This window comes from Corvus kubaryi, unplaced genomic scaffold (assembly GCF_017639235.1).
Source record: "Corvus kubaryi isolate FWS band 111438036 unplaced genomic scaffold, C.kubaryi_AGA036_p1.0 37398, whole genome shotgun sequence".
Taxonomy (NCBI): Eukaryota; Metazoa; Chordata; class Aves; order Passeriformes; family Corvidae; genus Corvus; species Corvus kubaryi.
The window spans coordinates 37,866,828-37,892,941 of record NW_024581137.1 but is presented as its reverse complement, the minus strand read 5'-3'; the positions used below and the strand labels follow the sequence as shown (position 1 = coordinate 37,892,941).

At 38.0% G+C, this 26,114-nt stretch overlaps 1 protein-coding gene across 1 annotated transcript in view; it reads left to right on the top strand.

Moving 5' to 3' along the window:
* Positions 1 to 26,114, top strand: part of ITGA8 (integrin subunit alpha 8) — a 113,227-nt gene that overhangs the window by 74,264 nt on the left and 12,849 nt on the right. The window contains exons 24-28 of the mRNA XM_042044315.1: positions 297 to 402; positions 2,205 to 2,363; positions 8,315 to 8,440; positions 11,242 to 11,355; positions 24,156 to 24,257. Coding sequence (XP_041900249.1) covers positions 297 to 402; positions 2,205 to 2,363; positions 8,315 to 8,440; positions 11,242 to 11,355; positions 24,156 to 24,257 — 607 coding nt within the window. The remainder of the gene's footprint in view (positions 1 to 296; positions 403 to 2,204; positions 2,364 to 8,314; positions 8,441 to 11,241; positions 11,356 to 24,155; positions 24,258 to 26,114) is intronic.

Here is a 26,114-nt window from a genome sequence, read left to right as displayed (position 1 = left end):
ATAAAAATGACCAGCAGACTGGATTCTGCTCTCCAAATAGAGCTACTTCCTTGTCTGGAAAGGCCAGTCCATCAGGGGAAGTATGAAACTAAATGCACACCCTCAGTCATCTGCAAGGATTGGGTAGTACTTTATGGAAGCATTGTAGCATTCACCTCACCTAATTCCTATTAATATGCCCAAATAACAAGCCTTTGAGGGCTCAGTTTTCTATAATGGTTCTTAATTTTTTTCTAAAACTACTGCAGTCAGTCACTGGTAACAGTTACTGTGTTAACCTGTTTTGTATATTACAGAGTGTCTCACCCCCCAACAATTATTTTGCCACTTCACAACTGGGAACCCAAAGATGAACCTACAAAAGAAGAAGAAGTTGGTCCTTTAGTAGAACACATCTATGAGGTAAAAACTATGTATGTTGCCACAGGACCTCACGCTGCCCCCACTGAATTCCTGATGAATTTGGTTTATTGTCTTTATCTGTAGCTAGATAAAGCCACAAATGTAAATACTCTGACTTTAGCATGTGACCCAAATTTAATCTGGGAATTCACAACCCCGTTATCTGTTCATGCGAGTGGAGGAGATATTAGTTTATGCTAGGAGTCTGTCTTTGATATTTAAGGGATTTATAAACATTTTGGGTGTTTGACAAGAATTAAAAACAGTCCTTAAAATTTCCTTATAATCAATGTCAAATATCTTCTCATCAGAAGCTGTGCACTGGAAAAAATGTTTTCTTTCTAGCTAACTGAAAAAAAAAGTAGACATACGTGTAACTTGTTACCTCAGAAAATGTTCTGTTGAAAATAACTCTTAATGTTTGAAGTACACATATATTTACCTTGTATTTTTGTTGGTTTTTTTCCTCTGGATGATTCATCAATTTAAAGAGAAGAGTTCAGCTCAGAAAAAAGGCATTGAGTGAACTACATGGAATAGAAGCCATCCTTAGAATCTGATGGATGGCTTTTATTCTAGAGGGTAAAACAGAAGGCTTCACATATGGTTATAATTCACAAACTAGCACTTGAGAAAATATAAGCAACTGAGCTTAATCAGCAATGTAAGATTACAATTTTGCATGACATGCTAAAGTGTAGTGAATACAACTGTAAAATACAAGTTATCATTTGTGAATTCCTCATCTTAACACATTTCTCTAAACTGAAAAATGCCTAACAAATCTTCCTGTCTCAAGCATTTGGGTTGTTTGTGAAACTATATATGTGATTTCAAATGTATTAAAATAATTACTGTAATTAGTTACAGTTACTAAGGAAACCACTTACATGGTTTATATCAGCAAAGTATAAGAAAGACTAGACAGTTTCCCAGAAGATGTAAGATTGAAAGGGGTTTTTATTTAGCTCTAACTAAAGGTCATCAGTCACAAAAATTCTGCAAATTTAAAAAAAAAAGGTTCTCACACCTCTAGAAACTTTGCGTGAAGGTCCATGAGTTTCAGCTTCTTTAGCTCTTCATGCCCAGTGACAACACGTCCAGACTTCCTGTTGTCATCAGTTATTTTCAAACTGTAAACTGATACCAGGAAACTATTTTAATAGCCTAGATTTCTAAACTTTTATTATTTCTATCTTTGTTCATTTTCCCTGGAAAAAAGTAATATCCTGGGATGCTAATTTAGGATTTAGGAAAACTAGTTCCTTTACTTCTTTTGAGGAAATTTAGATTGAGAGTTTTGAAAATACAGTTCTTAACTGAAGAAGCTAGTTTAAGTTCTGCTCTACCTTCTATTCCTGTGCCCTGAAATGTGATTCTTTTGCATTCTGAAGTTTTGGCTACTATTTTCAAGTATGAACTGTTAAAGTTCACTGTTCATATTTCTATAGTGTTTCTTTGCTCGTGTTTTGGGTTGAGTTTTTTTTATACTTGTTTAGATAATTTCAACTCTTCGTATGTAGGAAAAAATGGGAAAGGTGATGGATTTCTTGAATACAGACTTGGACAGCAAAGACTGTTCTCCCAGATTTGCCATTGGCTTTGTGACTAATTTGGAGAGGTTCTTCTCTCCTATCTGCCACAGATTCTTCATCAATAACGTGATGTTAATATCTATACATCCTTCCCTAAATACTTCAAGGCAGTGTCCACTTAGAATTTGAAAATATTTAAGCAGTTGTTGCAGTGTTTTTTGTTGTTATTTGTTGCCTTGGAAAGTACTGATCATGTTTCTTTGACAGCTGCACAATATAGGACCAAGTGCCATCAACAATACGGTTCTCCATGTTGGTTGGCCTGTGTCCAGTAGAGAAGAATTTCTTCTTTATATTCTTCACATTCAGACACATGGACCATTGCACTGTCAAACAAGCTCTCCTATTAATACAATGCAAATAAAGGTAAGTATTTTATTTCCATCCCTTCCTGCATTTTGATTGGGTTTTTTTGCCTACACTTCATAATGGGATGGAACTTTTTGGGAACTTTTAACAACCCAAAATCATTTTCCTGAGTAAGAAGCAAGACATAGGTCGTCTATAATGTTTCTAATGTGACTGTTGTGTTGCTCGGTACATATTTGGTTTCTGTACTCATAATATTTTTGAGAAGGGTGCACTCAATCCCACCATCAATGCTACCAACAGAGATGTTAAAAAGTGCCCTGTCCCAATACCAACCACTGAGGACATGTGTCACTGGTCTCCAGTTGGACGTTAAGCCATTGACCACAATTCCTTGAGTGTGATCACACAGCCCATTCATTATCCCCTGAGTGCTCCATCAGGTCCATGTCTTTCCAGCATAGAGACCAGGATGTCATCTGGGACTGTGACAAATGCTTTCTCTAGGTGCAGGTAGATGATGTCAGTTGTTCTTCCCAACACTGTGACCCCACCATAGAAGGCCACCAAACCTGTCTGGCACAATAAGCCTTTAGTGAAGCCATATTGGTTGTCACCAATCACTTCCTCATTTTCCATGTGCCTTAGCATAGTTTCCAGGAAGATCTGCTCCATGACTGGGCTGGGCACAGAAGTAAGACTGGCTGGCCTGTAGTTCTACAGGTTTTCCTTTTTTCCCCTTTTTAGAAATGGGGGTTATGTTTCCCCTTTTCCAGTCAGTGAGAGCTTCACCAGACTGCCACAAATTCTCAGATATGGATTTTGGCTTAGCCACTTCATCTGCCAGTTCCCTCAGGGCCCATGGATGCATCTCATCAACTCTCATGGCCTTGTGCACCTCCAGATCCTTTAGACGTTCTCAAACCTGACTTTCTCCTAGAGTCCTTCATTCTCCCTTGTGTGATTTGGGGAGTGTGCCCAGAGTATTTGCCAGTGAAGACTGAGGCAAAAAGTCATTGAGTATCTCAGCCTTCTAAACATCCTGGGTAACCAGGTCTCCTGTTTCTTTCTGGAAAGGACTTATATTTTCCCTCATCTTCCTTTGAGTATCCATAGAAGCTTTTCATATAGTTTTTGACATCCCTGGCCATATTTAATTCTCTCGGGGCTTTAGCTTTCCTAACCCAATCCCTGGCTCCTTGGACAATTTCCTGTTTTAAGATCTATGTTTGTGATGGCAGATCCCCCCAAAAGAGCTTGGTTTGGCTCAAAGTCAGAAGATTAAGCAAAGCAGCTCTACATATTATACCATCAAAAACAAGGTATCCAGTTTTTTAAGCATAACTGATTCCAGACATTTCTGGAGTAAACAACAACACTTCTCAAGTTTAACCAGTAGCCTGTTAAACGTCTTTCAGGGAGAGTTGCCTTCCAAGTGCTAAAAATGCTCCGCGTCTTTTGTGTACCAGAAGGGGTTTGAGTTCGGTATATTCAGTGAAAGGGGAGACAACTTTCTAGTGATGAAGAGTGCTCACAACCTCAGGAGCTACAAGTCTTTAGCTCAAACAGACAGAACTACAATACATACTTAAAAGAGTAAAGAAAAATTGATGTCTACCAAAAATAGTATGGCTAGATTTTTGTGTTTCACCCAGGAAACCAGAGAGGGATTGGAATTTCATCCTTTTATGTAGTTTCTCTAGAGAAAGAAAAATCAAATGCGTGGTAGGAAACAGAAGATAATAAATGTCTGTCCGTTTTATACCCAAAGCACAGTAAGATTGGAGACGGAATTTTTTCTACATATCTTTTCTACCTAATTTTCACCTCTTTTTCAAAAGTGGTGAGGAGGAAGAAGCTGAGGTGCTGCATTTGTGCTTGTAAGCCAAGCTTCTCAAACTCACTGATCAGATCAGGTTGCAAGTGAAAAGGAGTTCAGCATCCTCCTGCCCTAGCCACTGTGTTCTGTTTAAGTTTGAGTTAAGAAGCTGAGTAGAATACTCCCACAGTTCTTACTGACATTTTCAGGCAATGTATTTTTTTTTTTTTTTTTTAGTTTGCTCTTCCTTCTCCTACTTGGTAATGATTGCTTCTGTTACATAAACAAGGCTTAATTCCTATGAAGCTTGTGAGAAATTTTCATGTAATAATGGTCCATCTGTTGTGGCAGAATATGGCTTTAGATCCACAATCACTATTGCAAGAATTTAAGTATCCTTCCCTTATTTCAGTTTTTCAAATCATTGAACAGCATGAATACACAAATCAGGTTTCAAATATGTAATACTTATCTATTGGCTTCAGATGGGAGGAGGACACAGAGACAGGCTCCTTCAAGTTTTGTATAAATAGCAAGATGCTTAGCTCAAATTTCCAAATAAGGCTAAAGGCATTAAATGCCTGACTTCTCTTGGATATACGAATCTAGCCCTCTTAGGGCACTGAGGCATTTCCCCTTTGAAATTACTCAGATTGTTCAGTTTCAATCAAAACAGTGTATTCCTCCCTATTGCTGAATTTCTTGTCTTGTAAAAACATTTTCTTCGGGCTTTGTTGTCTAGTCCACAAAGATAAATCACACCTATGGGAAGACTTTTGTTTAGGGACTTCTCTGTAGCTTATCTTTCTATGAAGGCCATGAGGGATGTGAAAGGATAATAAAATTATGAATCTTAGAAAAGGTGCAAAATGGAGCAAAAAGGAGCAAAAAGGTGAAAAAGGAGCAAAATTACTTATCAAAGATAAAGAACGGATTCCATTGCAGAAGAACTCAGAACTCAGTACACTAGGATGCTTCAATCTAGAAAAGAGGTGACTATGCACAAATATCAAAATGATCCTCAAAATGAGTAGTGGCAGGAAGAGTGTGGGTATGGATTGACTGTTCTCTGCCTCTTCCTGAGCAGGAACTGGAGCATCTGATGAAGCCTGGAGAGTCAGATTCAAAACAAGCAAAAGGAAGTGGTGGTCCATGGTGGCAGGTCTCAGGTGTCTGGAACTTGTGGCCAAAGGGAAGTAGTCAGGGTTAAAAGTTTACATGATTTTAGGAGAAGAGTAAATAAATTCCCAAAAAGAAGAGTCCAGTGAAGATTAGTAAATGAACAAAAACTTCATACAGATGAGGAAGTCCCTGATCTGAAAACATTTGGGAGCTGAAAGTTATTAGGAGAGTATTGTGTATGCATACCCCATTCTTAATTCCTTCTTACTCTTCCTAAAGGCAGCTGTGATGAGAAGAGGGCTCAGCTAGATGGACTTTTGGCTTGAGACAATATTCCTGATGGGTTGCTTTTTTCTCCCAGACTGATGGCAAAAAGCATTTTTATGAAACCTGTACCTATAAATACCACTGTGGTAGAATATACAGGGTGACACATATGGCACATTCTCAATAGATGAGCACCGTAGTACCACAAGTGAGGCATCTGTCAGGGAAGCAGTGAAATAACAGCCAAAATTCACCACATGGACAAGGTACATCCACCAACATGAGTGGCAGGAGCTAATCCCTTCCAGAGGCACTGTCTCCTCATGCTGCAAAACTGTTTCTACTATGTTTAGGTCTTGGTCTCAGGAAAAAATAATACCATCCAATGGGTTGCTCTTGAATGGTCACCAACCCATCTTGAATAATACCTTTTACACAAAGCCTTCTTTCAGAACATTTCTGATGGAATTGCACATAGTAACAGAGGCTATTGCTTGGCTAGAAAACGAGAAAGGTGAAACAGGGTTTTGAGATGAGAAGTGGAGAAATGGAGAGGTCTGGAAACCTGCTTAAAGTAATAATGCTCAGGAGAATAATGCAGTAGTTTTCCATGACGGGGAAACTGAGACAGTCCTCTGTAGTTAGAGGGAGGGAATGATCCTCTATCTAAGATGAAGTATAGTGTACTAAATATGTGGCATATAAAATAGCTACAGATTGTACAGGTGTGCAATTCCATGTGACCAGCTCAAGAAGGGTAAAATAATATCTTTAACCTGGACATCTAGGCCACTGGACAAATTCTGCTCTTAAACGGTTGCAGGAGACACGTATGTTTTTGCTTAACCACAGGGCTGGTTTTGAACCTTTGCTGTAAAAATTCACTACTAAGATGCTAACACTCTAGGATCTATGTAAAAAGAAAAATGTAAATATGAAAATCCCCTAGTATTCAAATGGATCTACATCTATATCCGTTGTGATCATATATTGAGGTCTTCTTCACAGACATAATATTGTGTTGCGTTTTTTTTTTTCATTTGTCATCAATAAAGTCTATATGCTGGTGAAAGAATTCTAGGAGAGTTTGGACATGTCACCACATTGAGAGGGAGAGATTTACTAGCTACTTAAGTGTTCCCTTATTGCAAATAGACAATGTTTACCTGATTAAGCAACAGAAAACAGGAAAAAAGGGGATTCTTATTTTTTTAACGGACTTTCATCTGTTAATGAATTATAATATATTTCACTTTGTAAGATGCTTTTGACTGAAGATCTCCGACAATGTCAAATGTTTATGTTCTGTTTATAGCATTATAATTTAAATCAGATAAATTGATGCCATGAAGATTTTTTGCCTTTTCTTTTATACCCCTGTTGTACCTTTTTTACAGCTTCTGTATTCTTAGTGCTTTTTGCCTACATTCTTGGACTTGTTTGTCCATCTGAGAGACTAAACATTTTAGAAGCTTCGTAGTTAGGGATCAGTGTGCCCCAGACCCCAAGGTCCTCTCCAGAACACACTCTGTAAACTAAGATAGAACCATTCAGGGGAAGGTTCCTTGGGGAGGGGGGCTCACTCAAGCCTCTCATTGGGGAATTTTTGATAGGTATGCTAATTAGTAAGACCTATAATGTTATACCAGATCTTTTGGGGGGTGTGCATTGCGGTGGGCATTGGGGTGCATTCGACCCGGATGTGTGCACCTAAGGATCCTTAAAATAAATACCAAGGTAAAATCAATTTTCCCCTTCTAACCGTGTTTGACTCTTGATTTTAAGACCAGGCATCAAAAGGCATCAAAATGATACAAATTTTCCAAGTCTAGTACTACACAGCATTAGTGTGTGGAAGGTTTTGTGCGTTTATAGCTCTTCTCTTCCATATAATGCTACAACATTTATTACAATTACAAACATTTTCTTTAGGAATTTGTTTAAGATATTTTGTGTTCAGAAGTTAAAGGAACTGATAAGAATGATCTGATACAGCTCTTTATAATATGAAGTCCTTAAGAAATAGCTTTGGCTATGTTTAGTTGAGTTCCTGTTGAGATCTTACTGTAAACCTCCATGAATATTTTATTGTGATTTTACATGATTGGATTGTCATGAATTAAAATTTTTCTTTCCTTCTGTAGCAATTAGCTCCAGGAGTTCTTTGAGGCTTCATGAAAGAAGCTATAAATGTCCTGTATAGAAGTTAAACACAAACTGCTAACAAAAAATGTAGGTTTTAATTGAAGAACAAAAATCTGTAAATATAAAGCTGAAGAGAATGCATTTTAATGTGAGATTAGAAATTAAGAAACTGTTGCATTCTACAAAGTTGAGCTTTTACCAAAACAAATCTACAACATATTTGTTATATGATCAAAAATCATGTTGTTTGAAGTCAAGACTTCCTTTTTTTTCCAGAACTGGTAAAATCAGTATATTTCATTAGGCAGATTCTGATCTAAACTAATGACTAAATTACTATGCAACAACTCAGAATTTATCCTATTACATATATCAGAATCTGCCCCCAAGAGTCTAACAAAATTAAGTAAAGCAACAAAATTGACACCAGTAAAATTGGAGAAAAATGTTGTCTACTGTAATTCCTATAACTGGGCAATATCTTGCTGTGCTATTACTCATCATGATCCTAGTTGAAAACAGTGTATTCTCATGATTGTGCTGTTAAATTGAAAAAACAGTGTTAATCCAAAATTTAAGACCTCTGAGATGGGAACAAATCTGTTAGACTCATTCTATGCGTATGTCTTTACCATTCCCATTTCTCTCTTTGCAGTTTGCTATTCCACAAGACACTCCTGAACTTGCTGCTTTTTTATATAATTCCACAATTTCTCATTACATCAGGAGAAGGGATGTCGCAGTGGCAGAACCTCACAGGAAAAACTCTGCAAAAATATTGGTGAGCTATCTAAAAGCTATATACTGGGACTGTGCAGGGAAAGATGACGCTCTCTACAGTACCACAGGCAAGGCAAATGGGACAGGTCACTGCATTTTTAACAGTCCAGACAATGCTGGAGCAATAGCAATGCTCTCTCTCCTAGGGCAATAGTTCTGATTAGACAGCTTGGTACCTGAGTATTTGGACTTGGCTGTATTTTCAGGAGTTTTTGTTCCACTCCTGCATTCAAAGTGCCATCCTTAGCATACTTCAGTACTGTGGGTGTCAGCTGCCCTTCCCTAAAGGCAATGTTCAAACTCTATGACCTTGAGATCAGTCAAGGGATTCACACAGTCAGTGCTTTCCATCTATTTTTATGAACCTTGAGCAGAGTTTCTTTCATGCTGTCTAGTCTCTTATTAAGCTGTTTACTACAGACTCGTGCTTGGATTCCTAAACCTCACTAGAATTCAGTAGGAAGCAAAGAACCTCACAAACCTAAATCTTCTGGAGTAATAGAATAATTACACTGCTTCTGAAAGTTAGTCTGGCAATTTTTTTAACAGGAAGAAGATAGAATCTGAGAGTAATGAAAACTGAAATTTTATTAAGAACAAAATCACAGATTAACCCATTATAAACAGTAATCACTGTTGATTCCTGTGCCATTCTTTCATCAACCCAATACCCTGGGAAGAATCTAATTCCACTGGGTCTGAAGGAAGAATTCCAGGAGTTTCAAAGACATGCCAGTCATTATCACAGAACACTTAATTCATTCTTCAGTGATATCTTAATTTTCAGTCATCTTTCTAGGCTCATAGGCTGCCAACATAAAAATGACTGCAGCAACTGGAAGTGGTTAACCAAGTTCTGAAGTATGCACTGTGTCTGCAACTTAAAATATGAAGCAGACAATTTTCAGCTGCTTGATGTAGATGGATCAAATATATTTAGTGGGGTACGTAGTAAAATGAAATTGGCACTTTGATGAGCAGTCTTCTAGTAAAATACGCTTTTGATCAGCACAAATTAGGATAGAATTGGGTGCAGTGCTTACCACTGGATATATAACAAAAATTTTCCAGGGTATGCATAGAAAAGTAGTGTCATTAGTTCAGTTAGACAGTGTCCCACCCAGTTCTGTGCGCCTTCAATATTAGCTACTGCTGATGCATAAAAATTATTTTTTTTATTTGACATGTTGGAAGTATACATGGAAAATCAATGTTGCTCTGGAAAAAAGACTGATTGGTCAAAGATAATTCTTTATTAAAAATCGTAATTTTTTTTAGAAATTTTAGGTTGATTTTATTTTCATCAAAACATTTTCACAGAGAGACAAAATGTTCTGAGAACCTCTTATTCTATTTATACCATTTATTAAACATTTGGTTTCTCTTCCATTAGTTCCAATGTTACATTGTTCTGAAAATCACTACAGGCTAAATGCATTACTGAGAAAAACAGAAATATGTGTTCAGGTCCTAAAATGTCAGCCAAAAGTAGACTTTTTTGCATACTAATGATTTATTTTGCTAATGTGTGTTTTTGGCCAATACGATTAATGAAAACAACTCTTCTTCTTCCTGCAAAATAAATAAATCTGTTCGGAGAATGTTTAAAGCCAAATAAACAGATACTTTAAAATATTCATTTTAAAAAAAGTTTATAGTTGCAAGTTCCAGGGTTTACAGTTTTGTTTTCAGGCAGATATAGAAAGCAGCAATTAAGCATATAGCTTCTGCTTATCCTCTGATAAGATATAGATTTGTGAGGAAAGCTGTCTATAAAGACAGAGGATTCCTTAAGGGTGTTTTCAGATCTGTTACATGCATCATCATCTCATTTCCTGAAGCATGGGCATTGGTACTGCATTCTCACTCTCACTAGAGAATATACTCATGAAAATTTAGCTTTGTTTTTGAGATCATAAGGCCTTCTGTCATGGGAGGGATTCTCTGCTTTGTTATAAAAATAGGAATCAATTGAAACCTCAGCCTTCCCCTGAGTCAAACAAAACTTTTCAGATAAAACCCATTTGTATATACAAAAGTTTTTATTTTTTCCACACACATTAATCATTTTTTAATGAGATTTTTTCCTTTTTATGCCCTAAACAACCACATAATTTCTGTAGTTACCCCATGAGACTCTGCTCATTCCCTTCAGTGGCTTCTAGTCAGCTTTTAACCTTTAATGTGACATTCTCCTGGCAGACTTTAAGAGTATATAGTTTTGAGTTGCAATGCTTGGCTTTTGCCTTCATCCTTGTAAATGAGCCAGAATCACTGCTCATCAGGAATGTTTCATGGACAGTAAGTTTCAAGTAAAGCAACTAATGAATCTCAGCAAAAGTTCTGGCTGCTATAATGTAAATATCAGTGGGAAAACCAGGAGAGTTAGAAAAGGGGAAGATTTAGGAATATAAACACTTCATGCATAGAGAACAGGAAAAAAAGTGTTGAAATCATAAAATGATTGATAGGTGAAGAAAAAGCACATGCTTCAAAGGATTGGTAGGTGCCTGGACATTTTAAGAGTTCTTCAGAGCAGATACTTTTGAAAATTATTGCTTTTATTTTCTTTATTACAGGAAGGTGTTTGTATTCATTGATGATGCAAAAAGAATCTGCTCCTTGGTTTATAGGTATCACAATGACTCATAGGGTATGTCATGTATATTAGATGAAATTACTGATTTCAGGCTATTTAGCTCTTTAAGGGAAAGTTGATTTGTTTTGCTTATTTATAGCATTTGAAAATTATTTTATTTGTTTTCAAAGCATAAGTATGACTTCCGTTTATTTTGTGCTCAGAACTGCACAAATGTGAAGTGTGTCCTAATTTCGTGCGCTGTGGGACAGCTGGAAAGAGGAAAGAGTGCCGCACTAAAAATCAGGTCCCGGCTCTGGGCACAAACATTCCTGGAGGTAATCATCTCTTTCAGTACATATATTAAAATTTTTTTTCTTTGACCAGTTATTTAAAAATATAAATGATTAAATTAAATGGAGCAACTGCAAATACTTTTTGTTACCACTGTCTTTGAAGGTAACATCTCACTGGTTCCTGTCCAGGTTGTTTGGATGCTGCTTACTTTTCTTTTTTTTGCTATCACTCTTTCTCAAATTTATGTCCTGAATCCTACTTGAAAATTCCAAGATTATTTTAAATACCTTTTCTGGTTTTGTTTCAGCTTTCCTGGAATGGCCCAAATCAATAATCTCTTAGGTCTCAGTGATGTGTTCTGCATTTGTAACCTCTTTTCCCAATGGAGGGTTTTTCTTGGAGCCATACTGCATATCGTATACACTATGTCCAGCTTAAAAATTCATTATTATTCATTCTCTGTTAATCTAGGGAAGAGTAGTATGTATCAAGCTCATATGATACATGACACTCATATAGTGACAATCTGTCTTGCTACTAAAAGAAGGGACAGTGTAGGCCATGGGAAAAATAAACTTCCCTTTGCAAATTCTTGCATTTCCAACTTCTGCTCTCAGGATTATATTCACACTGCATAAAGGGACCTGTTGGAGTGATCCCAGAGGAGGGCCACAGAGATGACTGGAAGAGTAAAACACTTCTCCTATGAGCAGAGGCTGAGAGAGTTGGGTTTGTTCAGCCTGGAGAAGGCTACAGGGAGAGCTTATAGCACCTTCCAGTACCTAAAGGGGTCTTATGAGAAAGAAGGGAAGAAATCATTTAGCAGAGCCTGTTGTGAAAGGACAAGGGGTAATGGTTTTCAACTAAAAGAGGATCTATTTAGATTAGATGTAAGAAAGAAGTTTTTTGCCTTGAGGGTGGTGAAGTGCTGGAACAGGTTGCCCAGACAGGTGGCAGATGCCCCATCCCTGGAAACATTCTAAGACAGATTGGACAGGGCTCTGAGCAGCCTGGACTATTTGAAGATGTCCAAGCTTATGGCAGATGACTTTGAAAGGTCCCTTCCAACCCAAATTATTCTATGATTCTGTAAGGCAGAGGAATTGCACTGTGAGCTGTTACCTCACAGCTGGCCATGTGTCTGTACTTACTCTGTAGTTGTCATATCTTTAACACTGGGAAGTACACTGAGAAATTTATAATTCAGTTTGCTGTTATTAGGAAATAACTGCAGCTCCTATCTTTATCAAACTGATTTATTGTCACCTTCTTTCTCAATTTAGAACTCTCCTGTCTTTCTGGAGTGCAAGAACCTTCCTCTGTTCCCTATAGCTGAGGGAGAAGAATTCTTTGTATGCAGGGTACCTCTTACCCTGGCAAGAATTGAGGATCTTTGGTTTACAGCTTTAAATTAAGCTTCTCACACCTTTTAAGTTAATTTCTCCCTTCCCTCAAACATGAAAGTAGACAAAAGAAATTCATCCTCACTTGCTTTCCTGGAGAAATGAAAGCAGATAGAATAGTATTTCCAGAAAGTTGAATGCCAGCTCAGTAGCTGCTGAGATTTGCTTCAAATCCATAATGGGCGCAAACTGTGGGGGGTCACTGGTCTCTCTTGGTGTACAGGACTATGGCAGTGGTTACTTGAAAGGATGACTTGAAAGGTTTTTCTATCTGTCAGGGCATCAGATCACATTGTGTGTTTCTTCTCCAAAAGCTGTTATATAGGACCACTATGACTGAAGAGCGCTTAAATTCTGTCCTCGCTATCTGACCTTGCTTGAAAAAAAGAGATTTTTTGTCTAGCTCATTAACAAGAGACATCCTTTCAGATACTAGGTGAACTAATTCCTGATTTGTCAGTGCATTTTCTTTCTATGAACAATCAAACCCAAGAAATTTTCATTCAGTTCCATTAACACAAATACAAGACTTTTAAGAAGAAGCATATTTAACAAGTGTGTTTCATACTCCAGACTGGATATACCTTATTTAGGTTTGCTGAGTGAGTAATCTGCTAGTACAAAAAAAATGCAAGCTCTGGTTCAAATTTAGGACCAAAAGCATGACAGCTTGGATGTCTCTCTGTCCTTTCAAATCTGTGAGCTGGGATGGACATCGTCTGGTGCAAGCTTTTGCAAAGGACAGAAAATAGCAGTATGTAAGCATCTCTGCAGCTATAGAAAAGACATACCTATTGAGAAATAGGATGGGAATTTGATTCCAATTTTTTCTAATTCCATTAAGAGACTACTGGGCAACCTCACACGGGCTAGTCCCTGTTAAGTTCAGGTAAGAACTTCACTGCACTGGTTCTCTGTTCCTAACGCACAAAGACAGGCAGAGAGGCAGGGATATTATCTTTGATTGGAACAATGTGTGACAACTTTGAGCACTGCAGTGGGCAAGAATTAACATAGAGAATCTTCATCATTTTCTTCACCAAGCAAAAGATAAAATTTAGCTTCCTTAGCTGCCTTCCTTACTGGGAACTGAGCCTGACATATTCCGGATCCAGTCAAGTTTTTCTCCTCATCATTCTGTTGATGAAATATAATTAACTCCATAAGAGCCAAAAAGAAGGTCTTGTGAAAACACCCTGTGCACAGATTAGATGAAATTTCTAGGCTATTTACAGCTATTTCAGTGGGAATTAGCCTCATAAAGATTTTCCTAAGTCTAGTTTAGTATTTATCAAGAAATGTCTGTAAGAGATTAAAGTCAAGCAAAATTCATGAGAAACAGTTTCTCTGAGTTTTTGGCTATGACAGAGGATGTGTAACAATTGGAATAAACTACCAAATCTCCTTTTTTTAGTGACTCAGTAAAAACAGAATCTTTTTCTAGGATGTCACCTTAGTTTGCCTGACTTAGGTTCAGAACAAGTACAACTGCATGAAATTCAGTGGCACATTTAATGCAAGAGCAGTGGAACTCATTTTATGTAATTTTAGTAATCTGAAAGTTAGATGCCAAAGCTGGTTGCCTAACTCTGTAGACAGTGACAAGACAGAAAGGTATCTTCAGAGGATGCGTTATGCAGCTGACTTGAAGCATCTCTCCTCCTGATCTGCATGGGGAGAAGGGTCAAAGCTGGCCCTTGGGACATGGGTGTGTGCAAACACACCAGCCAATGCCAGTGCTGCAGTCCCTTTAGCTCCTCCTTGCTCCTTAATAAATCCTGCTTGCTTTGCCTGCACCTCCGCTCACCTGGTGAGCTCCAGGCAGAGATGGAGTGTTACACCAGCTTGTGGGCAGGGACAAAGATGAGCCATGCTGTAGATTCACTGGGTGGAAAGACTTCATGGGAAACACTACTATCAGAACATCTGCTTACTCCACTGGCCTTACATACCTGTGCTATCAAATAAGACTTTTTACAGGCTGTGGTTTTACCTTTTCCCTGTAAGCATTTCTGTGTTCTTTGAATAGTAACTTGCAAGTCTTGTTAAGAATCGGAAAAACTCCACTCAAAGCAACAGAGTTTTTTCCTAAGTAGAAAAAGGTAGTCCCCAGAGAACTGTTGCATCCCCCCATTTATGTCTAAATAACTGCCAGAATAACATGACCCCTACTTCACATGCAAACTTGGAGACCATAAATAGTGTCCTAGGGTCTGGTTGTCTTCCTTCCACCCATCTCAGAACAGTTCCCTTTTTCACAGCCCCTTTTAAAATTAACAGTTATACAGCCATCACTATAAAAGACTGTAGAACATAATTAGTTTCCTAAAAAGGACATAATCTGCTCTTAGTAAGTCTGCAGCTGTTGTTAACTAGGTTGAAATCTGCAGAGTCAAACTGAGGATTAAAATGCAGTCAAAATAATCAGGATGAGATTATTGTGAACCAGGAAGAACTAGGGCCAAACTGAACCCCACTGTCATGGTCTTGTAAAGAAAATTAGGGGAAAAATCTAGAGCAACATTGCAACCTCTTTTGCACATTCAGTTAATGTAAAAATTTTCATATGCCAAAGAAAGCAGCATAGTGGTGATGTACAACATTCCTCAACTGTGCTATAATCTAAATGAAGACATGATGATTTGCAGAAGAAATTGTTTGTGCTCATTAAAGCCAAGAACACAGTGTCATCATGCTCTTTTCATGTAATTTTCTCCTTATAGATATGCTAATGCAAACCTGAGAAGGATATTATTGGAAGTGATTGATTTATGCTAGGATGAAATAATTAATGTTTTCCATCAAAGTTATATGGGCCAGCCTGTATATTCTGTTGCCACAAAAGATCTGTCATGTTTGAGTGACTCTTTCCTCTTCCACTTAGTTTAACTGGCAACAGCTGACCATGTTGTCTCTTGACAGTTGTAATCTGTCACCTTAAACCCCAAACTCCCATAACAAATAACAGTTAAATGACGTGCAATGATTAGACATGTTTGAGTAAATAAAGCAGCCCAAATTTCCCAACCAGCCAACAAAGATAGAGACAGACATTGTGCAAAGGCCAAGAAGAATCACAGACTTTTTTGGATTAACTTCAAAGTCTGGCTGTAAATATGAACCCTCTAGTAAAGCTGACTATTGAATTCAGACTTGCTGATCAGGCAAATAATAGCCTGATTTGTGCAACCTTACATGGTTACGTTACGTTGTGTTCTGATGGGGCTCCAGGATGTCCCCATTTGTCTAATCATATTTCTGAGTCATCTGAGGGAGACCTGAAGGGATCTGGTCCAGTATTCTTTGAACAGATGGGTGCTTTTTAACATAGAACTCAGGAGTTGTCTAGTAAAACATCTGTTTTGAAAATGCATTTCTAAGTGATGAATCTGTATCATCTGTCTGATTTGTGACAACCATCAGGCTCCAAGCTCTTTAGAACTTATAACATTGTGGGATGTGGAACTCAGCGCATTCTTAGCTATTATTTCAGCCTGTACTGAAAATTCCTCATAATGATACAAATCACTTTCTGGGAGAGCTAGGGGAGGCAGTAATGTAAAAGGAACACAGAGGGCATGTGAGGTTCCCAAGAAGTTTGAAGTTTATTTTATTTTCTTCTAATGTTATTGAATATAATTGTATTGTTTCTCTCTTGACTTTTTGACAGTTCCAGATATGTGAATTTGGCACTCCTGAACACATGAACTTTAATAGTTAGAAGGGAGAAAAATCTAGTTTTAATCAGAAAAAGTTGAAAACAAGAGAAGTACCACTGCGTTTGGGTGCTCTCTTGGTACCCAAAGTCATATTTTGGCTTCTCTGTTAAATACTCATTATTTCAATGTTTCTGAATGTGCGCTGATCCTGTTTCTTTTTAGATGCCTAAAAATGGAAATTTATGCTTGACGTATTAACTGTGATGTGTACTTCAACACCCATATCTTAACTGCCTGGCCCCAGAACTGGTATCCAAAATCTGAAACTAAATGCCTAGGCTCCCTGTTCAGCCCATGGAGAGAATTAGGTACCTCAGACAAAGTGACTTGCACTAACCATCAGGGTGGTGCATGAGGGTATTCCTTATCAGGAGGATAGGCACCCAAATCAGAATTAAGTGGGAATATGTCCACCCTCTCTGAACACAGAATACAAAAATTGCTTAGAAGGTACTTACAGAATTAGTTGAAAGATTTTAAGAGGACTTGGTTTATTCCATATTCATTGCCAGAAGCAAGAGCTGGTAGTCTAATGATTAGAGAATTCAGGACTGGAAGACACAAATTCAGTTCAAATTCAGCTTGAGAGGCCCCACATACCTGCTTTATAAAATGATGGTGTTCCCTTCTGCTGAAGCTGCATCAAGGACATAAAAAGAAATTGAGAGATCTGGAAGGATATAGAAAACAAGGAAGACAATGATGTAGTACCTTGTTGGTTTGGACCATCAACTACAAGTTCTCCCAGTCTTGTCCTCCATCTTTGCCTTCATTGCCTGGAACCTGGAGCTGTCACCACTGTTAGAGTACATGCTCAAATTGTATTTCCATGATGAGAAATTTTGTTGAGAATCTCTGTATTTTATTACTAGTGAACTCAGCGCCTCTTTAGTGTGGTAGAAGTTCTCTTGGCCAAGTAATGCTTTTGTGGTAAGGATTCAGTTTAGCTGTACAAAGGCCATTAGAGGAAGAGTGCAGATAGCCTGTGCAGTGGGGCCACACAGACTGTGCAGTACATGTGTTGGCAGAGGCTTGGAGCTCAGAACAGAGTTGAACTGATGGAGGTGATATGAGACAAGTGAGAGATCCTCTTGTATAAGATCTTTCATGTGTTCACTTTTTCCTCTCGTCTTTACTATGGGGGCAATTATTCGATCTGTAAGTGGAATATGAAGGAACAATAATTTCTATCCTCAGCATCCTCCAGCACAGAACTGCTTTCTGTGTCCAGTGGAAAACATCTCAGTCAAGGGAAGATTGCTTAGTATTTTCAAAGAATAATTCTGCAGCCAACCTAAATTCCCTGTCTGTGGATGGAAGTGGGGAAGCAGAAAAATTAGCGAGAGACATGTCTTGTGCCCTCATTCATTGCCATATATAAGCCATATATGGAAGTTTAAGTAGATTATTTTAATTCAGACTGAGAATTAAAAGCTAAAAATTTGATGCACTGCCCTTCAAGCCACATATAACAACAAAAGGAGGAAGTAGTCAACAAAATTTTCAGTTACACCAAAAAACTGTTGTTATTTGAAAAAAAACCCTAAGTAAAACCCACAGCTTTGGTTGTGGCCAAAAATATTATATTATTCTGGATTTGATTGTTTATGTGGAATGAAGGCTAGAAAGAAAGAGACATTTGCATGGGACTGAACTAACTGGAGGTCTTTTGGGTGTGGGCTAGTTTTGTTTTCATTCATTTTTATTTAAAATATTTTCAATGTTAACAAGAGGAGAACATGACACTCTTCCTAGATGTGCTACAGTATAGGCAATGTTAGGTATATGAAGAAATAAACATCTTAAATTGATAACCATCATAATCTGTATATTGAAGTCTTCTGGAATCACAACAAAACAGCTGCCTCTATTATAACTTAAAATAGGCTATTAAAATTAATGTAAAAATATAATATGTGAAGTGTAATAATATAATGATAGAGAGAAGGATGTGTTGATTTTCAGAGTATTGTCTTTGGTCAGAAGTATATTTGGGTGGATATATCCTCTTGCTACAAATAGTACAAATACTTTTTGACCATGTACAGAATCACATGTACATTTTTAAGCAAATTAATAAGAACAAGTAGTTTTATGAGCTCTACTCTCAGCATTTATGTGAGCTACTCTATTGGCAGCAGTTCACATCTTGGTATGTATTGGTCAAAGAAAGCGAGCTAATGAATTCCCAAAGCATGTATTTTAAAGGTGTTGCTTACCCTCCTGCCTTTAAAGTGCGCCAGACTGCAGCAGACACAAAGGGAACAAGTTTTAATCAAACAGCGCCAATATTGTTGTATCAGCTCTGAACTCCATGTGCAGAAGTCATAAGTTCTTTTGGTGAAAATACCACCACAACATGCAGCTCCGTAGGGAAAGCATGTGCACTTCAGCTGGGGAGACTTCACTGGGCTACATTTAAGCAGAAGGAAAAGGATTTCCACAAGCCTGAACAATTCTCCATAGAGGCAATGAAACAGAGTCGTTCTGGGGACTTTTTCCAGTAGCTGAACTCTTAAAATCTGCAGAACAGCAATGATCTGACAGTCTTTAGGCTGCTAAAGGTTTTGTTCCTCCTACCCTCAGTCTAGCTCCCTGGGAGCCAGATTTGTCTCTGCATTTCAGTGTGCTCTCTGACCATGGTGCCCACATGCCTTTGAGATGCCTTGGGGGGGTCAGCAGGTCTGTGTAGGTCTGCAGAAAGCACCAGCTTTCCACTGGAGACTGGAAAACTGTCCTTCAAATTGTCAAAGATTTTCCAGCACTTCTCACATTATTTTGGTCTCAATTGTACTTAGGAAAACACTGCACTGAATATTTATTGGGAACACTTTGCCTCATTTCTGTCTTTTTTGTCTCACAACTTTTAAAGAAAACAAAGGCTTCAATTCAAAAATCTATTTGTAAAACAAAAGCATGTAGAGAGAGAGAAGCTTTAATAAGTACATCGGCAGGATCTGCCACCCAGGCAACACAGGGGATGGCCATGTTTTGTCTTCTTCCCAGAATATTGCAAACTACTGTCTCAGCAACGAGCACAAGATCAGGTTCTGCTTGTTCTAACACAAAAGGACAGTGTAGTTAGGGCTGGGCTGTCTACTGTTGGTCATTAAGCACTGACACAAATACCAAATTCTTTCTTCCCCTTACTCTGAGCCATGACTAAGTCCTCGGCTTGAATTTCCAACCACAAGTCCTGCAGCTTCCAGTAAATACTGAATATTTAAACATACACTATTTAAAAAATGATATGGTAAAGAAATGCTGTTTCTTACAATTGGCTTGAGAATTATTAAAAAGGCTGCAGGATAGACATCTACTTCTATCTCAAAGGTGTTAGTACAAGTAAGAATCCTGGTTGCAACCAGTGTTGACCACAGTCACTGTTTTCAAGTTCTTTGCCACAAACACATAGTTCTGTAAATGCAGGAAAATACCCTCTAGTCTTTTATAGTCTCCATTCCTGTATTCCAGTATTTCCAGGAGCCTAATGAAGGGTTGAGGCGAGTTGATAGCTGTGGTCACAACCCAAGCTTATTAACCCAAGCCAAGCATTAATCCACAGGAAGTACACTCCTCTCGTGTTCTTGTTGCTGATATAAGCTGAAAATGAAATAAGCCATATTTATAGTATAGTAGGTGAAAGGCTTTATTTTCCCATTAGTGCTGTGTTTCCTTTATAGGAGGTTTCAAGAGAGTTAATGCCTTAGCCAATCCGTCTGAATGTCTAATGTCTACTTCTTCAGTAATATAACCTATTCTGCTCTCTCCATTACAGATTACTTTTATAAATCATATAATCATATCCAGAATCCTGCATAATAAGAATTGCTTGGGATTGAAAAGATAAAGCTTTTTTCAGATTTTTTTTTCTGAATGCACAGCAACAGAAACATGCTGAGATTTTGTGTGAGGAGGAATCTAGTGCTGAAGTATAAAATACGAAGAATGGTTTGAGTCTGGAAATGGAAAATAATTAAGGTGATAAGGAAAAATCTTTTTTTTGAATATCACTCCATAAATGATCAGCATCATGAAAGTGTATAAAACTTACTTACCAAGTCTAATTTTTCATTTCAAGCTCTATTGATAAAAAAGGTAGCTCCCTTTCATTTGATGCTGTGTTAGACAGCTTATGTGACCATCCCTGTGTAGTTGTTTGAGACAGATGTTTTAGTATTGCTCTTTCCCAGTATAAGCACCAATGAGAGGTTGAATTTTCTGATAATAACCATTCAGCTGCTCTCAATATTTTAAAAGAACAAAATTATGGCATAGCCAAATGAGTTCCAGAAGGCAATAACTGTGCTGGCTTTTTATCACCAGTAAACCCTCACATATTTGCAGAGAAAATTAGCTTTTAAAAAGGAGAACAGACAAGGCAAATACCAGAACTACAGCCCTGGAGCTCAGGAGAGCACCTTTTACAGGGATCTGCTTGGAAGAAGTCCATGGGAGATGATCCTGGAAAAAAGAGAGTTCCAGAAGAACTACTGATTCTTCAGGATCAGGATCACCTCCTTTAAGCTCAAGAACTGTCCATCCTGACAAATGGGAGTTTTACCACCCTGGTACAACTCAGACATACAAAGATAGTAATAGGTTAAAGGTTGCACTCAATCATCTTTTCCAATCTTTATGATTCTATGGTTCTATGAAACACGAAAGAGGTGGAAGCAGAGTCAATTGACCCAGTGCAGGGGCTGGATAAGGAATATAGAGAGGGTCTGAGAATGCAGGGACAGAGTTAGGAAAGTAGAAGCTCACCAGGACCTGAGCCTAGCAAGGGACTTAAAGGGTATTAAGGAGGCTTTTATATCAGCAGCCAAAAGAAGACTAAGGAAAATATGGGTCTTCTGCTGAATGGGACATAGAAAAGGCTGAGTTACTCAATGCCTCCACAGTTTTGTCTTTACTGGTAAAACCTGCATACAGTAATCCAAGGCCTCTGCAACCAGAGAGGAAACTTGCAGCTATCAACATTTATCTTCAGAGGAGGGATATCAGGATAGGGGAACATTTAAACAAATTGGACATACAAAAGTCCAATGAACCTGATGAATACAAGTACAAGTCCTGCAGGAGGGGCAACAACAATGTGAGACCTTTCTCAATTATCTTTGAAAGCTCATGCTGATTGGGGGGGAGTTCTTGAAAACTGCAAGAATGCAAATGGTAACACCTGTCTTCAAGGAGGATTCAGAGAACTATAGGTCAGTCAATCTTATTTCAACCCCCGAGAAGAGAAGGTGGTGGAGAAAAAATGTGGAAGCCATTTGCAAACATCTCAAGGAGAGGAAGATCATTGGAAGCTGTCAGCATGAATTTACAAAAGGGATATCATGCTTACCAACCTGGTAGCCTGATAATTTGCAGATTGTAGTGAAGTGGAAGGAGTCATTGATATACCAGTTCTTTGTACTGCCCTTCAGAGGAACCTCAACAGGCTGGAGAAGCGTGTTGGCAGGAATTTCATAGTGTGACAAAGGGAAATGCGAAGTGCTGTACCACAGGAGGAATAATCCTATGCACCAGTACAGGCTAGGAACCAACCAGCTGGAAGGCAGGATTCTAGCAAAGGATGTTGGAGTTCTGCTGGACATGAAGTTGAACATGAGCACACTGTGTGTACCCTAGCAGAAAAGAAAGTCAACAACCTCTTGGGCTGCATGAGGAAGAGCATTGGCAGCAGGCAAAGGGAATTGAATCTTCCTCGGTACTCAGCACTGATGAAACAGATCTGGAGTTCAGTCCTGGGCTCCCTGAGAAAAGTGAGACATGAACATATTGCAGCAAGTCCAGCTAAGAGCCACAATGATGGTTAAGGGCTTGCACATTTGATATAGCAGGAGAGGATGAGAGAGATGGGAATATTCAGTCTGGAGAAGAAGAAGCTCAGGAGGGATCTCATCAGTGTGTATAAACATTTGATAGGAGGGAGTAAAGAAAACACTACAGGGTCTTCTCAATATCCAGGAACAGGGAAGAAGCACAAATTTAAATAAAGGAAAATCCATTTAAACATAAGAAAAAAACCTTTTTTTACTTTGAGGGTAGTAAAAAACTGGAATAGGTTGCTTCTTGAGATTGTGGAGTTTCCTTTCTTGCAGATATTCAAACCCTAAATGGACATGGTCCTGAGCATACTGCTCTACTTGACTCTACTGTGCCTGTGGTTGGAGCAAACAAACTCCAAATACGCTCTCCAACCACAGCAGTTCTGTGAAAAATTTGATTTGGGCCGTAGTCATTCAAATGTATCCAGGTTGGCTCCCAGGTTTATGTTATGCTTATTTCAGGTCATTTTCACAAACAAACCTTTCTCCATCACTGAAGGAAAGAAATAGTAGCCCAAGTTATCAAGGGGTCTTCTCACCTCAGTCTTTGCTCAACAACACAGCTGAAGGAGGAAAAGCAGTTCTTTGAGAGGGTTTATGCCTTTGATGCAACAGGAAACTACAGGGAAAAACTGAGGAAAAGATGTTGAACAATCACACAGGAACCAAATCTTGTCAATGGAGCAGAACTCCTAAATATGTGAGAAATAGAAGGAAGAAGAAAGTTTTGCAGGTGTTCCAAATATGCTGGACTGTAAGAAGCTGGTGACAAAAGGAAAGACTGCTTTACTTAAAAGGATATGTTATTCTGTAAATCATCAGTCAAACATTGTGTTGAAATCTGATCATCATATTTCATAAAGGGTTAAGACAGTAGCAAAATTGGGATGGTATAATAATAATAATAATAATAATAATAATATAGAAAAAGGATATAACAGTCATAACTCCTAGCCCTCAGGATTCCATTGACCATATTAACCCTTAACCATCTAGCAGTCTTCAGAGAATATCAAAGCACTTTCAAAGGAGATCCATATCACTACACCAAATTTACATGGGAAGGGATATACAAAATGAGTTGCATGTAGTGTCACCCATAAAATCAGTTGCATGTTTTGTGTGCACCTCTTTGGGTTTGTTGAAATGCTTAATGACAGCTATATAAATATTTTATGAGGTGGCCAGTTAAACAATGGCTGCTATACATTCCTCTCACATTGACACAACTTAGTAAGCAAGCAAGGTGAGTGGGATTTTTGAACTCTTCTCTAGTAGGAAATCAATCCCATTCGAAGTGTACCTGGTCTAGGTGACTCTGCCTTAGCAGAGGAGTTGGACTAGTTATCTCTAGAGGGCCCTTCCAACCCAAACTATTCTGTGATTCTGACTAATTGAAGTTCAAAGATGCTTGTTCCTACTATTGTTCTTTGGTGGGAAGGCACAGCCATTCCTTTGATGTTATCAGGAAGCTCTGCCAACCTGGTCTCAGCATAGGCCTGCAAATGTTCTCAATATACCCATATTGGTTGTTGATCTTGGTGAGCCGAGGTGAGAGTTTAAAACACAGACACCCCATAAACTTCACTCATGCTTCTAACTCACCTGTTTCGGAGAGAATTATGAGAAACAACTGTATGTGTCTTTCTGCATATCTAACCCTTCTTCCCCATTTTGAACATGGGCCTTTGTATTGCAGCTTTATGATATTTATTTATCTCATGGACACATACAGGTCTCAGAATTCCTGCAGTCTTCACCAACAGAAACCATCTTTGACTTACGAAATCAGTGCTCTGGGGTTTTTTTGTCTGCTTATTTTTCATAATGCTTTTAAATATAGATAGGGGGTTTAATAATTTCTTTTTTCCTATAATTTCAGAGAAAGAATGGTCTCTACAGTCTTTCTTCCAATGTTTCCTTCAAAGTTAAGAGCATGCCATATAAAGTGCAACCAGAAAAGCTCCCTGAGGGAAGCATAGCAGTAAGTAACTGAAAATTATATCTTGGTGTGAAGCACGTGTATTTGGTCACTCTAATCACAGCTGTGAAAGTTTTTATAGATTAAAATATTGAGATTAGTCTTTCCTGTGTTTCTAGTGTAAATTCCTGAAGGAATCACTACCTAAAGGAAATAATTTCATTACTTTCTGTGGAAGTTGATGATACGTGATTCTAATTACATTTTTAAATAATTTCTTGCTGCACTAATGTGCAGACAGCTTTATTGCTATTAGGATGGATTTTTCACCCAAAAGAAAACAATCATGAAAGCAAGAATCTAGTTACTTTGTTTGGGGCAAAAGATAATCTGGAGGAAATTTTTATACAAAATCCAAAATCATGTTTCTGTCAGGTTTAGAGATCTCACTCTTCTCCCAGTCAGCAGTTCTCTCCCACAAGCTTATGTGTTGTCTACAGCAACTTCTCTCTTATCTGTATTAAGCTTCTTTGTTACCCTGATTTTCAGGAAGGTTTGTATGCCTTTCTAGGGTTTCCACCTCATAGCACATCAAGTGCAAGATACAAATTTACTTGGTAATCCTTACAGAAGTGATAGATAGATAGATAGATAGATAGATAGATAGATAGATAGATAGATGCTAAAATACTTGCCTTATTTGCAGACTGAAATCTGTATGGCCCTGGAGTACTATATGAAAAATTAATTTTGGAGGCATAAATTTGATTTAATTGTTTGCTGGTGCTGAAGCATTGGGTTTGGGGAGCACTTTAAAATAATTTGCTTCTCATGGTGTCTAATATCATGTGTAAAATTCACTCTGTTTTTTCATTACTGATAGAAATAAGTAAAATATGTGTGCAAAAATTTATTCTAGTATAAGAGTAATCTGAAATTTTAAGGCTTAATGTTCTCATTATTATAATGATTCATCAGTTACAGTCCTTCTTTTAAAATACAAGCTCAGTTCAAGCTTTGCCAAGTTGAACTGTGGTGAAAATACATCTTATCAGTCTGTTGAGATGTAGTAGTAGGGGCAGAATATTTTCTTACCTAGAAAACCAGAATAATACACTTTATAGCTTACTTTGAGTATATTTCAGAGGGTACAGGCTATAAAGTTTGGTTTTGTACATGCACAGATTTAATGGTTGATTGGTACTTGCTCTGAGAAGACACAAGGTAAAATCTTGGTTCTGTGTGCACAGTGACTCCAACCTCCCTCATCAGTAGAACCGTGATTTCACTAGAGAGGATTGGTGCCTAATGCAGTATTCATCCAGAAAGGTTCAAAGGCACCAGGCTGACAGATATACTGGGGCTCTTTTTATTTTCTTGCAGCATGTGTTCCATACCAGAAACACATGTGCAGAATTCTGTTGATAGTGGGGCCTTCATCTGGACTGAAGTGCTTTACCCCAGGTGATAGCCTGCTGTTCTCAACAAGTGTCAGATGATCTACCAAATGCTCAGATAAGCATTTCATTCTCTTACTCCAGCCAGTATAATGCTTGTTATTTGCAGCAGATGATTTACAGCAAAATGCCTATAATGGCAACTGTAAAATGTTGAAAAATGATAACGCTTTTATGTCATTTCATATCTGGACATGGCAGTGGATACTTGCCAGCTCTACAGCTTGGTGTGTTATATGCACCAGTTCTTTGATGTTCCACTTGCAAGAAGAAATATTTCCTTGAAGTTGGGCAAAGCTTAATATTTTTGCTCCTTCTGAAAAAGATCACTAGTTGTGTTTTAAAAGCTTCTGAAGATTTATTTCAATGTTTATGGTTTTCTTTCAGACAATGAAAGGGTGGAAGTGAAAGAAAGATTTAAATATTTTTTAAATTAATTTTCAAAAGTGTATATCTCATAATC